The sequence below is a fragment of the Dipodomys merriami genome, unplaced genomic scaffold (assembly GCF_024711535.1).
Source record: "Dipodomys merriami isolate MVZ:Mamm:240054 unplaced genomic scaffold, mDipMer1.0.p SCAF_6, whole genome shotgun sequence".
Lineage (NCBI taxonomy): Eukaryota > Metazoa > Chordata > Mammalia > Rodentia > Heteromyidae > Dipodomys > Dipodomys merriami.
Window position 1 is genome coordinate 23,758,639 of NW_027206179.1, and position 13,760 is coordinate 23,772,398.

The 13,760-nt window shown below is 39.4% G+C and overlaps 1 protein-coding gene across 1 annotated transcript in view; it reads left to right on the forward strand.

Moving 5' to 3' along the window:
* Abcc4 (ATP binding cassette subfamily C member 4 (PEL blood group)) overlaps positions 1-13,760 on the forward strand; it is a 221,304-nt gene that overhangs the window by 181,444 nt on the left and 26,100 nt on the right. The window contains exon 27 of the mRNA XM_070002734.1: positions 5,437-5,526. Coding sequence (XP_069858835.1) covers positions 5,437-5,526 — 90 coding nt within the window. The remainder of the gene's footprint in view (positions 1-5,436; positions 5,527-13,760) is intronic.

Here is a 13,760-nt window from a genome sequence, read left to right on the forward strand (position 1 = left end):
CTTGTCAGCATGGGGTGAGAATCCAGAGCTATGTTACCCCAGGCCAGGCAACAGAGGGTGAGCTCCAGATGCCAGGAAGGAAACTGAGGCGTAAGGAGATTCGGAATTTATCTTTAGGGTTACAGCCAATAGTCAGAACCTAGCAGAGTCAGACTCTAAAAAATGTTTTCAGCTAGGTGCCTGTGGCTGTAATCCTAGCTGCTGAGGAGGCTGAGATTTCAGGATTACAGTTCAAGGCCAGATTAGACAAGAAAGTTCATGAGACTCTTACCTCCATTTAGCCACCAAAAAGCCAGAAGGAGAGCTGTGGCTCAAGTGGTAGAGTGCTAGCCTTAAGCAAAATAAGCTCAAGGATAGCACCCAGGCTCTGAGTTCAAGCCCGAGGAACCACACAAAAAAAGAAAATATTTGACAGTATATATTTACCTAACTGGCATTGTATCAGATATTTTACCCATTGTTTTTCTAGCCATGCCACTTATAGAAGAATCCCCAAGCTGGGCACCAGTTGCTCACACCTATAATCCTAGCTACTCAGGAGGCTGAGATCTGAGGATCACAGTTCAAAGCCAGCCTGGGCAAGAAAATCCATGAGACTCCTATCTCCAATAAACTACCAGAAAACTGGAAGTGGCACTGGCGCTGTGGCTCAAGCAGTAGAGTGCTTGCCTTGAGCTAAAGAGTACAGGGACAGTGCCCAAGCCCAGAGTTCAAGCCCCACACCTGACCAAAAAAAAAAAAAAAAAAAAAAAGAATCCCAAACCCCATAACCAAAGAGAATAAATATAGAACAAAGCCAAGAGATACCTTTTCCAGGGGCTTTGTACTTCAGTGGTGTAGTTAATTGGTTTTTGAAAGACCAGATTGTCAGGAAGTAACATCAGCTATTGATTGAGATGGAGTTTCTCAAACTTCTTGTTCCCTCTTACCTCCAAAGCAGATCTCTCTCTCCCATGTACCCTAGACGGGCATGGATTCTTTATACACTTAGGGCTTTCTGGCCTGCCAGCAGAAGGAAATATTTTCAATCATTTCATGCAGATTCACCTAAGGTCTGATGCCTATCAGTGCTACATATATAATCTGTATCATGATTAAACAACCACTTTTTCACAGTTAATTGTTGTTTTAAATTTGAATCAGCCACCAGGTATTTTAGGAACAATCTGTTCTGCTAGCTGTGGATATTTCTGTTACCTGTATTTTCCTCAGTAGGTTGAAAGGTTATCCAGAGCTCTGTCTCTTTAAAACTGCCTTTTGATTACCTTATTTTTCCCCCCTCTTCTTTTTTCATTCTGAGAACAAAACTCAAAGAGAAAAGGAGGTAGGTATGCTGTTACTAGTAAAGAAATACAATTGGATCCCAGCCTAATGCTTTCCTGCTTTGTTTCTGCACATTGAAGTCTTCATTAAAGCCGGGCTCTGCTCCCTGGAGCTGGTGACCTTTCTGTATTTAAAGAAGACTTTACAAGACTTAAATTCTTTTTCTTTTGTCAGTGAACAGTGTTCTTTTCTTCTGAAAATACACGATAATCTATTCATTCAGAGGCTACAGATTTTTTTTTAAAGGAAGAAACCATACCTTAGAGTAACTTCAGGTGACTTCTGTTCTTGAGACCTGGAGATACTGTCCTTAGAGAGTTGGAAATAAAAAAGGAGTTCTGGGACCCTGGGAACAGCAGTGGCTGTTATGATACATTTTAGTATGGGGAAGTTTACTGCTTAGCATCCCCAAAAAAGACTTGTGTAAGTGTTTAGACTTACCTGGGCTAGTTGTGATGGCTTTTTGTCTTTGTCTCAGGTCAGCTTAAGTCTGACGTTGGTGGGTAAAGTTTCTTCTTGACATAATGGAAGTCTGTCAGTCTTCACAATAGCTCGAAGTAAAGCTGTAGTTCTCAGCATGGAGTTGTATCAAGGGATTATCATTTTACTACTTCACAGCTTTGATTCTTGGTGGTCACTTTGGGGTTGTAGGCCTAAATAAGAACTTAAGCTGTGTTTGTGACTCAAGACAAAGTTAGCTAGTGATGATGGCCCAAAGGATAGAAAATATGTGAACGTACTGTGTTGAAAGAGGTTTGCTACTAGTTCTCCATTGAAATGATTACATTAAATAAGAGCATTTGTTTCCCTAACTGTGTCATGCCAGCTAACTGTAGAGGTTAACATAAAATGCTTATTAAACAAGATTTAAACACATACCAGCAGAAAAAATATATATCAGTAAATAAATGTTGTATATGTTTTCAAGAAAGCCATGTGTCCTCCCATAAATTCGTGCACCAAACTATTCTGCCTGAAAACATGTTTATAGGCACTGATTTATAAGATTAGTTTATTAACTTCATTGTGTGGAGGTAGACACTTGGAATAATAATACCTATCAGAAATGATAATTATTTTGACCCTTATCTCTTCTTGCAGTAGGTGTCTACCATGATCACTTTTATTACATTATGAAGATAAAATGATGGCTCCTTATTTGGCAGGTGGATAAAAGTCCCCTGAGAAGACACAAAAATGAACACCATGCATAAAACACATTGCTGTGGTAAAACAGCCATTGTGAGCAAATTGCCTGGGTGATTGTAAAGAAAACTAACTATAGCTTCAATCAGTGAATCTTTTATTGAATCATTCTCCTCATCCAACAAGTTTTGATTGAAATTTTGCTTACGGAAAAACAATACATTTATATATTTGGTGTGTCATCATGAAGAAAAATGCTCTTATTTACTAACTGATTTGTTTTTCTAATACTGCTAAAGAAATGGTGCCCACTATTGCCCTTTAACCTGGCAGAGTTGGTGGGAAGGTGCCTAAGTGTTTCTGCCAGTCAGCAGTGGTCTGGTGATAATTAGCAGAGCTCCTCTGGGCTGCTGTCTGAGGTCAGTGTTCAGAGTCAGCAGAAAGCAGGTACAAATGGACAGAAGTTCAGAGAGAGTGACTCATAAGTCTGTGAAGAATTTCTCATTAATCCACATTCTTTAGGAAACTCACTCATCTTTAAGGAGTTTCTAGCCAGGAATGGTGGCTCCCTCCTATAATTCCAGTTACTCAGATAAAACATGCAGCAGGAGGATCATAACTTGAGGCCAGCCCAAGCAAAATACTCTCAAACCTCCTTCTCAACAAGCAAACCAGGCATGAGAGCTCAGGCCTATAATCCTATCTATGGAGGAGGCATCTGCCTACGATGTTCAAGGCCCTGCATTCAAATCCAGTGCTAAACAAAAGTCAAAAAGGAGTTTCCGCTGGGAAGGTGGCTCAGTGGTAGAGCGCTTGCCTTGCATGCATGAAGCCCTGGGTTTGATTCCTCAGCACCACATAAGCAAAAAGAAAAAAGCCGGAAGTGGCGCTGTGGCTCAAGTGGTAGAACGCTAGTCTTGAGCTGAAGAGCTGAGGGAGGGACAGCACCCAGGCCCAGAATTCAGGCCCCACGACTAGACCCCTCCCCCCCAAAAAAAAAGGAGTTTCCTAAAGGGAAGAAGGTAAGGGAGAGTTACAGACATAAGACTCTGATCACAAAGTAGAGGGCTAGATTTAAACTGTGCATTCTTGTAGTATGCTAAAGTTAGGAACCTTCTCATCCCTTAACCAGGAAGGAAGGTCAAACTGGGCAAAGCAAAGCATGTTTTTCATGGCTTAGCTTAGGGATCGTGGCTCAAGGTGGTACTTTGGAAAAAGTATTATCACACCCTTCACCTGTTACTGGGTGTGATTTTTGCTTTATGAGAACCTGGTGGGAAGATAAGTTCAGGTAACGTAAGTCATCATGGACAAGGAAACGGATCTGTTGTTCATATTAGCAAACTTCTCCACATGGACAAGAACTGTTCTGTCCTCTCCCACGTCTGTATCTCCTCGGAGCCCACAGCATTCAGATATTCTAGGGGTAAAAGAACCATTGGCAGAGAGGGATAATGGGTAATAGCTGCCCCACATATGGCCACATCTCTTCTGTAAATCTCATATAAGCAAGGAGAGGAGAAGAAATTACCTGGCCTCATTGGAATCTTGGAATTCATTATGACAGGATTGTTTAATTTTAATATGAAGTCTTCTAGTAGAGTAGTGACTGTCACTGTATCCCACTGTTGCATAGAAGTTGCTTAGACCTCCGCCTTAAATTCAGTAGTCTTATGTGAAACCATGAATAAAGGCAATCAGGACTTTTTGGTTCCATTTAGTGTTCATTTTGAAATATCATAGGATCAGTGATTTCCCCCCCCCCCCAGAGCTTCTCAGGTTTATTGGTCACTTACTCACTTTCGTGCAAATGAAAGGCCATTTCAATGTCTTTTTTTTTCTTTTTATGTTGCTGAGAGATACCTGTTTTGGGTGGCATACCATTTCTTCTTCCTTAGTCCTAAAATTGAGACAGTGAAAGACAGAACCAGTGTCCTTATGGCTAGAGAAAAGGTTTTCTCCTCAATCTTTCTTCTCAGGCATCTTTAGTGGCCAGCCCCCAGGTCAGGTGAGATGGGAGACTGTCCTGATCAGCCAGGCTGCTCTGGTTCCCATCTCATGGTCCTCACCCGGGCCAAGATTGCTAACACCTTCCAGAAGAAAACCTGTGCACAGCCCGCCCACGTTCACATACAAGATGCTCTCAAGAAACCCAGGAGGAAGCGTGTATTTCAAGAGCAATTTAATTGTGGCTTCCTCCTGAGGCTGGTGAATTAGGAAGAGCTATTTAAAAGTTTTATTACTTTAATAATAATACTTGCCTCCTGATGGGTTTCAGGCTCCCTTGCTCTTGTAGTTTATAAGGAGATTTGGTGAGAGAGGAGCCCGATATGCAGACAAGGTGAGCATTAGCTGAAGCAGTATCACAGCCCTCTCTCAAGAGTAGGGGCCCCATGGGCCTCATGGGTGACTTCTCTTTAGACAAAGAACAGAGCCAAAAATGGAGGAATACAGGGACAGTCTCAATCTGCTGGACCGTTTTTGTCTTTACCAATGGAAAACCACTTAGCAATGTTCCTTTGAAGCACAAATATTAACTGGTAATGTAGTCAGTGATTTCTACTATTATATTCGGTTCAGTGATTTATTTCTTTTTATTAGGTTTTAATAATTAGTTTCTCTGGCTGTTCAGTTTCTCAAATATATATATTCTTGAATTTTGTATGCAGTTGATGTGACTAAGAAAGCATGTTTTGAACACAGAACCTTTTTCTTCAATTTCTTCTCACAATAACGTGCCATAACAATTTCTTTCGCTAGTGTTCAGAAGTCTGGAAGTTATTTTGGAGGACAAGTTTGTTGAATGGGGAAATTAATGAAGATGCCATTTTGTAAATAGACATTAATAACTTTAGAATTAATGTTGATGGTGAATTTTGGTTTGTATTTTAATTCTGTTATGAAGACTAACATCAGGATAAACTATAAAGAGACCCTAGTAATGACATTCATTCTTTGGACGTTCAGGAACCTGTATTGTTCACTGGAACAATGAGGAGAAACCTGGATCCCTTTAGTGAACACACAGATGAAGAACTGTGGAATGCTTTAAATGAGGTAATGTATAAAATGTGATTTTTATTTTTGTCAGTCAAGGGGCTTGAATTCTGGGCTTGGGTGCCATCCCTGGGGTCTTTTGCTTAAGGCTAATACTCTACCACTTGGACCACAGCTCTACCTCCAGTTTTCTGGTGGTTCATTGGAGGTAAGAGCCTTAGAGACTTTCCTGTCCTGGCTGGCTTTGAACTGTGATTCTCAGATCTCAGCCTCCTGAGTAGCTAGGATTACAGATGTGAGCCATTAGTGCCCAGCTAGACTATGGTTATTTTTAATCTGCTAGCTGTGTGTATGCTTAGGTTTGTAGCAGTTCAGGTAACCGAGGAGCACTTACTGTTCTTAAACTGTGTTCTTTCTGGGGAACCTAGAAGACATCGATGCACTTAACATGTATTAATAATGGTGGAAATGAAAAGTGAATTGTCTCATGTTAGCTGACATTATTTTACTTGTTCCTAAAGAGCACTAAGTTAGTATCTGTATGTATAGGTTCAAATTCAAATTCTCCTTGCCACAAAGTGCCCTAGAACATTTATTTTACTGCTGTTTTTAAAGAAAATCTAGGAAATGGAGACAATAGTAGTTTTTCATTATTAACCAAAAGATCAATGAGGGAGGTGATGCTTATGAAAGGGTTTGATGTTTTAAAAGAAAGTGTTCAAAAGGTTCTGTTATGCAGTTAGAATGTGATCGATCATTATTTATGGACAAACATGTCATTTTAAGACTGCAGAGTGAGTTCAGGGAACACAAACCCCCAGCTTTGCTACATTTTTATATTACTAATATATTTATCCCTGGAAAATTTGCTATTATTTGTGTAGTGGATTTCTGTGGTCCACTGTTTAAATTTCCTTTTCCTTACAGGAACATTTTTTTGTGGTTTTTTTTTTAATTGTTAATTTTTGGGTGCTGGAATGATCTGAGAGCCTCTTGCTCTCTCTTGGCTTTTTCTACTCAAGGCTGGGACTCTCTGACTTGAGCCACTGCTCCACTTCTAGCTTTTTGCTGATTAATTGAGATAAGAATCTCATGGGCTTTCCTGCTTGGGCTGTCTTCAAACCATGATCCTCAGATCTCATCCTCCTAGTAGCTAGGATTACAGGCATGAGCCACTGGTACCCAGCTGAAAAATGATTTTGACTGTTATCACACTATAGATTTATTGTTTCAACACTAGTTATTTTGTAATTTCACCCTAGTTATGCAAATTAATTCTAAGCCACTTAGACAGAAAGTGTATTTTAGGCTTCCAATCCTGTGTAGGACCTAACAGCTCAGTCTTTTCCATTTAGAGAGTAAGCATGTAATAAGTAGGTGGTAAATGATCAATCACTTCATTTGAGAAAAGTACACCTTATTTCTTTAAAACCACCAATCTCAGTGGTCAACTCTCCCCATTGTTATTGCTGTCTGGAATCAGGGCATTTGTCAATGTCACCCTTCCAGTGTCAGCTCTGACGGGGAGGCCTGACAGCTCTCCTCCAGTGATTGTTTCTGAAGGTATGTCTACACTGAGCTTTTACACATGTACGCTGCTCTCTAGAAAACTGGAGATGTTTTCTCTTCCTACATTGGACCAGTTCCCTCTCCATCTCCTTCTTGAAAAGCTGTTGGCCTTTGATATCACTTCAGTTTGTGAAGGTTTTTTTTTTTCCTGTACTGAAATTCTAGGAGAGAAGAGGGAGGAAGGATTCTTACCCTTCCAAGATGGTGAGAAAGATAGGATAATCCCCCTCTTCTTGATCTCCCAGGACAAATTGAATGGCAATCTGTGACACACCCTGAAAGAACAGGAATTACTAGTCCATTATTTTTCAATTGGCTTCAGTGCTTAGATTTCTCTTCTAGATGCTCAGATAGTAAAATGACTTCAGAAACACATTGGTCCATGCTCCATGAAGAAACTTTAATTGTTCCATCAAAAGCCATCTGAGGACTTGGCTGCAACTTATTCAAACTGTGAATAGCCAGAATAACACTTGGGTAGCTTCTCACAATCCTGAGAGTTGGGCGGTTGAAATGGAAGATAACTTGGTGTGCCTCTGTGTGAGCCTCATTTGGAGCTTCCTGTGAGGGGCTGTGAAACCTGCCTTGAAATGTGGTGCATGCACAGAGCTTCTGGACTTGGCATTATCACTCGAGTAGCATCTCTGGGCTCTCAGAAATGGAAAGGATGGCATCATTCTCTAGGAATTCCTCATGAGATTATATACATAGAATATATATTGTATATGTTATTTATATGTATACACACATATGCACTTTTTTTGTGCCATTCCTAGAGCTTGAACTCAGGCTCTGGACACTGGCCCTGAGCTTCTTTGACCAAGGCTAGTGCTCTACCACTTGAACCACAACTCCTCTTCTGGCTTTTGGGGTACTTAATTGGCGATAAGAGTTTCATGGACTTTCCTGCTCAGGCTGGCTTCAAATCAGGATCCTGCCACTGGCAGGATAGTTGGAGACCTGGTGTCTTTGGCAATTTTTGTTAAAATGGACTGGGTACCTGTAGCTCAGTCATATAGTATGCTCAGCATGTGTATGGCCCTGAGTCCCTTTAGCACTGACCAGTTTGATAGCTGGAACTGGGAACCCAAACCCACAGGCAGGGATGATTGTGATTCCTTAAGAGAACACTATTACTTTTACCTCTAGTAGTTTTGAGTAAAAATGGTATTTTCAGAAGTAGTATTTCTTGTTCACCCTTCTTCCTTCAAGAGGGCAGTACCTGAGATGGAAGAAAAAGTAGGTTTGATATTCAGAAGGGAGACAGTGCTGTGGTTGTTATCCATTTATCTTGGTTATTTCTTTAAAAGATTCAGAAAGTTACTTCAAAGACTGAAAAATTGCTAGCTGTGAAAAGAATAACCCTTACTAGAATCCAGGACACCAGGGATGTCTCAAGAAGCAATGATTGTCTATAAATAAAACAGAACTAGTAACTAAAGATATAGAAGCAATAGATGGGAAAAGGGTCAAAAGATCTCAATTGATAAAACTGAATATAAGTCACTATGTTATGTCTGTTATAAAACAACTTGAATACTGGGATGTACAACTAAGAATGAGGTATGTCATGTCGAAAGGTGAAGAAATCTCATTATGCACATCACTGATACTATCTTTATTAGACACAAGTAGGTCTCGTTATACAAGAGACCAAGATACAGAAATCTGAGCATTGGTAGTGTACGCAGCAAGAACCGCATCATGGCTTTATTATTCAAATTAAAACTCATTTCCACCTTCTGATCACATTTCAGTCTCTCTTCTCTTTCCAGTCCCCATCAGTCCCTCTTTCTGTAAAGTTAGGAAGTTCCAGAATAAGTGAAAACAGAACAGATTTCTCTCCTGTGAGAGTCCCTGGCACCTGGTATTGGCAGGATACATGGTGCGTGACTTGGAAGATACTTACCATGAGAGACCAGGATGCCTTTCAGAGTATCTGGTTGCAGTTTATTGTTTACAAACTCCAAAGCAATCTAAAGTACTTCCATAGTGAGTCATATAGTTTAAAATACTATATTATGACTATGCTATTATTGAGCCGGTTTTCCTAAAATTATAATTCTTTTTTTAATGCTTTGCACATGTTATAACACATGGATATTATGATTTCCTTGGGCCAGCTGATTTTTAATAAGGAATATATTTCTTTGAGGATGACATTTAATAAGGCGATGATTTATATAAAATATATGTGAGTGTGGATTCATTTTCTAATTCATAGAAACAGACATGTCATCACGTTATGAAATGAGATGCACTCATGGCTTCATGCATTCAGCAGGTATTTATTGATCATTTGTTATGCTAGTGCTGAAGTTTCTGAGGTGACTATAGTAGGTGTTGAAGAATACAACACATGCACACACACATACACATATGCACATAGCCAACTGGAATTCACTGGGAAAATAGAAAATAAGCTAATGCATAGATACTACAAAGTTAGACACTGATAAATATAATCAAGAAAAGTAAAGAAGAACATGATGAGAGTTGGCTGACAGCGCTGTGCGTGATAGGCAATATCTATTGATTGCTTAACTTTGCACTGTTTTAAAGAGTTACACATTCTGAATTATTATATACTTGAATAATCTGTAGGGATAGACATCATGGTTATGACAGTATTATGTCTCATTTACAAGTTAAGCTACGGTAGAGAAAGTTCAAAAATTTGCCCAGTTGGCAAAATCAGGCAGTACTAATGTTCAGGCTGTCTAGCTTCAAAGGTACAATTTTTTATTTGAAGAATTTCACATCACAGTATGGTAGACTAATATGATGCTCATCCATATCCTTTACCAAGATTCCCTAGTTGTTAATGTTTTGCTACCACTGCCTTCTCTCTGATCTGATCTGTTTTTTTTTAATTATTAAATTATGTGCTAGTACCAAAGCTTGAACTCAAAGCCTCATGCCCTAGAGCTCAGCCTTTTTCTTTCATAACTAGTGCTCTACCACTTAAGGCACACCTTTAGCCCGGGTTTTTTCTGGCTGATTGTAGATGGAGTCTTATGCAATTTTCTGCCAGAGGTCACTTCAAATTGTGATTCCTGCAGGTCTCAGCCTCCTGAGTAAGTAGGATTATAGGAGTAAGCTACCATCTCCTATCTTTTATCTAAATTTTGCTGAACCATCTGAAGATATATTGGTATACATTTTCATTAAGTTGCAAATCACTCTTAAAATATGTAAAAATATCCCGCTAAGTCTTCTCAGAAAGAAAAGCTGATAAAACCTTGCCACTGCCCACTTTGATCTGCCTTTCACCAGAGTACAGATCTATGAATCTGTCTCATAAGAACAGTATTCAAGCTGGGTACCAATGGCTCACACCTGTAATCCTAGCTACTAAGTAGGCTGAGATCTGAGGATTGTGGTTCAAAGACATCCCAAGGCTGAAAAATCAATGAGACTCTTATCTCTAATTAACCAGCCATAATGCTAAACCATAGGCATGCTCAGAGAGTAGAATGCCAGCCATGAGTGAGAAAAGCTGAGCAAGAGCATGAGGCCTTGAGTTCAGTCCCTTGTTCTATGTGCTTGCATGTGTGCACACACACACAAAACACAGAACAGTACTTAAAAATTCTCTTCGTTGTTATAGATGTTAAGACCAGTACCACAATCCGAAGCTAACACTTCAAATTTTGCATGTTTCCCTATATCTTGTATTACAACCAAGCACGAATACCATATTTCATCTTAACAAGCATTTGCACTTCTTGGATTGGACTTCCACTATGAACCCAACCCAAGAGCACATCATTGCAGTACTTTAGCATTTAGGGTAACTTGGATGTGTTGTTTATATGCCCTTGGGGTTTTTTTGTTTGCTTGTTTAACAAACGGGACTAGGAAGACACAAGAAAGAATAAACCCTCCCAGCTCTCTTTCCCAGGCCTTTCCTCACCACGTGGAAGACCAAGATGGCCTGGTGCCAGCCGGAACGATGAATAAACCTACCCCTTACCTGAAAAAGAAAGAAAAAAAAAGAATAAACCTTGGTAAAAGAGTAAATAAGCAAAGGAGGAATAGAAAAGAAGTAAATATTATACAACAAAAAATAAGGCAGGAAATGTAACATACTTTTCAATATTAACAGTAAATGTTACTGATCTCAACTCCAATCAAAAGAAAGAAAAGGGCAAAACCCAAACATTCTTTGCCTATAAATATCTTCCAGAGGCAATAGGCTTAGGTTGAAAATCTAGAAAAATGATTTTCTAAGCAATGGACCTCCTCCCCGCCACCCTAGCAAGATGAATAGTTATACTTTTAACTGATACACTAGACTTTAAACTAAAATTAGAAGAGATAAAGAAGGTCACCTCATATTAATAAAAGGTGAAATAGCAGTTGTTAACATATATGCACCAAATGTTGATGCACCTAAGTTCATCAAACACTTCTGGACTTACAAACACTAATGGAACCCAGCACCCTAACAGTGGGAGACTTCAATAATCCACTCTTAGTCCACTCCACAGTAGTCAGATGGCCCAGACAAAAATTAATGAAGAGGGGCTGGGAAAGTGGCTCGGTAGTAGAGTGCATGCCTTGCATTCATGAGGCCCTGAGTTTGATTCCTCAGCACCACATAAGCAGAAAAAGCTGGAAGTGGCACTGTGGCTCAAGTAGTAGAGCGCTAGCCTTGAGCTGAAGAGCTGAGGGACAGCGCCCAGGCCCAGAGTTGAGACCACACGACTGACAAAAAAAAAAAAAAATTAATGAGGAAACCTCAGAATTATTGACACTAGACCAAATGGACTTGATAGACATCTACAGAGTATTTCATCAAATGGCTGAACAATCAACATTCTCCTCAGCAGCCCATGAAACTTTGTCTAAAATAGATCATATTTAGGGGCAGAAAGCAAGTCTTAGCAAATACAAGAAATTGAAATAATTCCCTGGATTCTGTTAGACTACAATGGAATTATCTGAGAACTCTACAGCAATAGAAACCACAAAAGTATTAAAATACGTGGGAGGGGTGCTGTCAAAAAAAATTCTTAAACTCTATTTAAAATGAAAGGAAACATATCCAGTGATATAATCCTATACTTAAAAGGCCCTAAAGATTCCCCCCTTCCCCCCACATATGTAAACAAAACCCTTCCTAGTCTGACAAACACTTTGGGAAACAGAGCAGAACATACCAAAAATAAATTAATATATACAAATAGTAGTTTTCTATAAACCAACCAATCAACAAGCTGAGGAAGAATTTTTTTTTTAAATTCCATTCAGTACTTTCAAAACAAAGCCAAATACTTAAGCATAAGCTTCACTAAGGAGGTGTACCTAAAAGACCTACAGCGAAAACTATAAAACCTTAAGGAAAGAAATTGAAGAAGACAGCAGGGGATGGAAAGACCTCTATATTCTTGGATGGGCAGATTACTTAATTAATACCATAAAAATAGTTATACTACCAAAAGTGATCTATAGATTCTGTGCAGTTCCCTTCAAAATCCCAATGCCATTATTGACATAAATAGAAAAATCAACACTAAAATTGATGTGGAATAATAAAAGATCTCAAATACCTAAAGACATACTGAGTAAAAGAGACAACACTGGGAAATGTCATAATACTTGACTTAAAATTATACTACAGAGCCATAGTAACAAAACAGTGTGGTACTGGCATAAAAACAGTGGACGGGAATAGAAAACCCAGGAATATAACCACATAGCCACAGCAATCTAATCACTAACAAAAGAAAAAAATAAAACTTGAACTGGAGAAAGGGCAGCCTTTTCAGCAAATGACATTAGGAAAACTGGTTATCTAGTTGTAGGAGACTGAAACTTGACCTCAATATCTTACTCTGTACAAAAAATCAACTCCAGGGCTGGGAAGGTGGCCCAGTGGTAGAGTGCTTGCCTTGCATGCATCAGGCCCTGGGTTTGATTCCTCAGCACCACATAACTAGAAGAAGCCAGAAGTGGTGCTGTGGCTCAAGTGCTAGAGCACTAGTCTTGAGCTGAAGAGCTGAGGGACAGCACTCAGGCCCAGAGTTCAAGCCCCACAACTAGGAAAAATAAAAAAAATAAGGAATAAAAAACCAAAAAACTGGAATGTATACTTGAAGGAGTGTGGTATTTAATTTTACCAAAAAGGTAAAAATTCTTAAAGGAAGATTTGAAACTGAAATTAATATAGGAAAACATGGTGAAAATGGAAAGATATGGATAATAATTTCTTTCTGAATAAAGATACAGTTGCTCAGAATATAAGAACGAGAATTGACCAGCAGGACTGTATCCAATTAAAGATTCTACACAGCAAAAGAAACAATTACTAGAGCTAAGAAACAAGTCATAGAATGAGGGAAAATCTTTTCCAACTAGTCAAATGATAAAAGAGATAGCAAAAGAACAAATCATCCAGCTGGGCACTGATGGCTCTCATCTGTAATCCTAGATACCCAGGAGGCTGTGATCTGAGGATCATGATTTGAAGGTAGACTAGGCAAGAAAGTCCATGAGACACGTATTTCCAATAAACTAATCAGAAAAAGCTGGAAATGGTACTGTGGCTCAACAAGTAGAGCATTATTAGCCTTTAGCACAAAGAAGCTCTGGGACCAGGCTCAGGCCCTGAGTTCAAACCCCAGTACCAAAAAGAAAAGAAAAGAAAAAAGGGAAGGGAGGGAGGGAGGGGAGAAGGAAGGAAGGAAGGAAGGACAGACCAGTTAACAAATGGGCAAGCA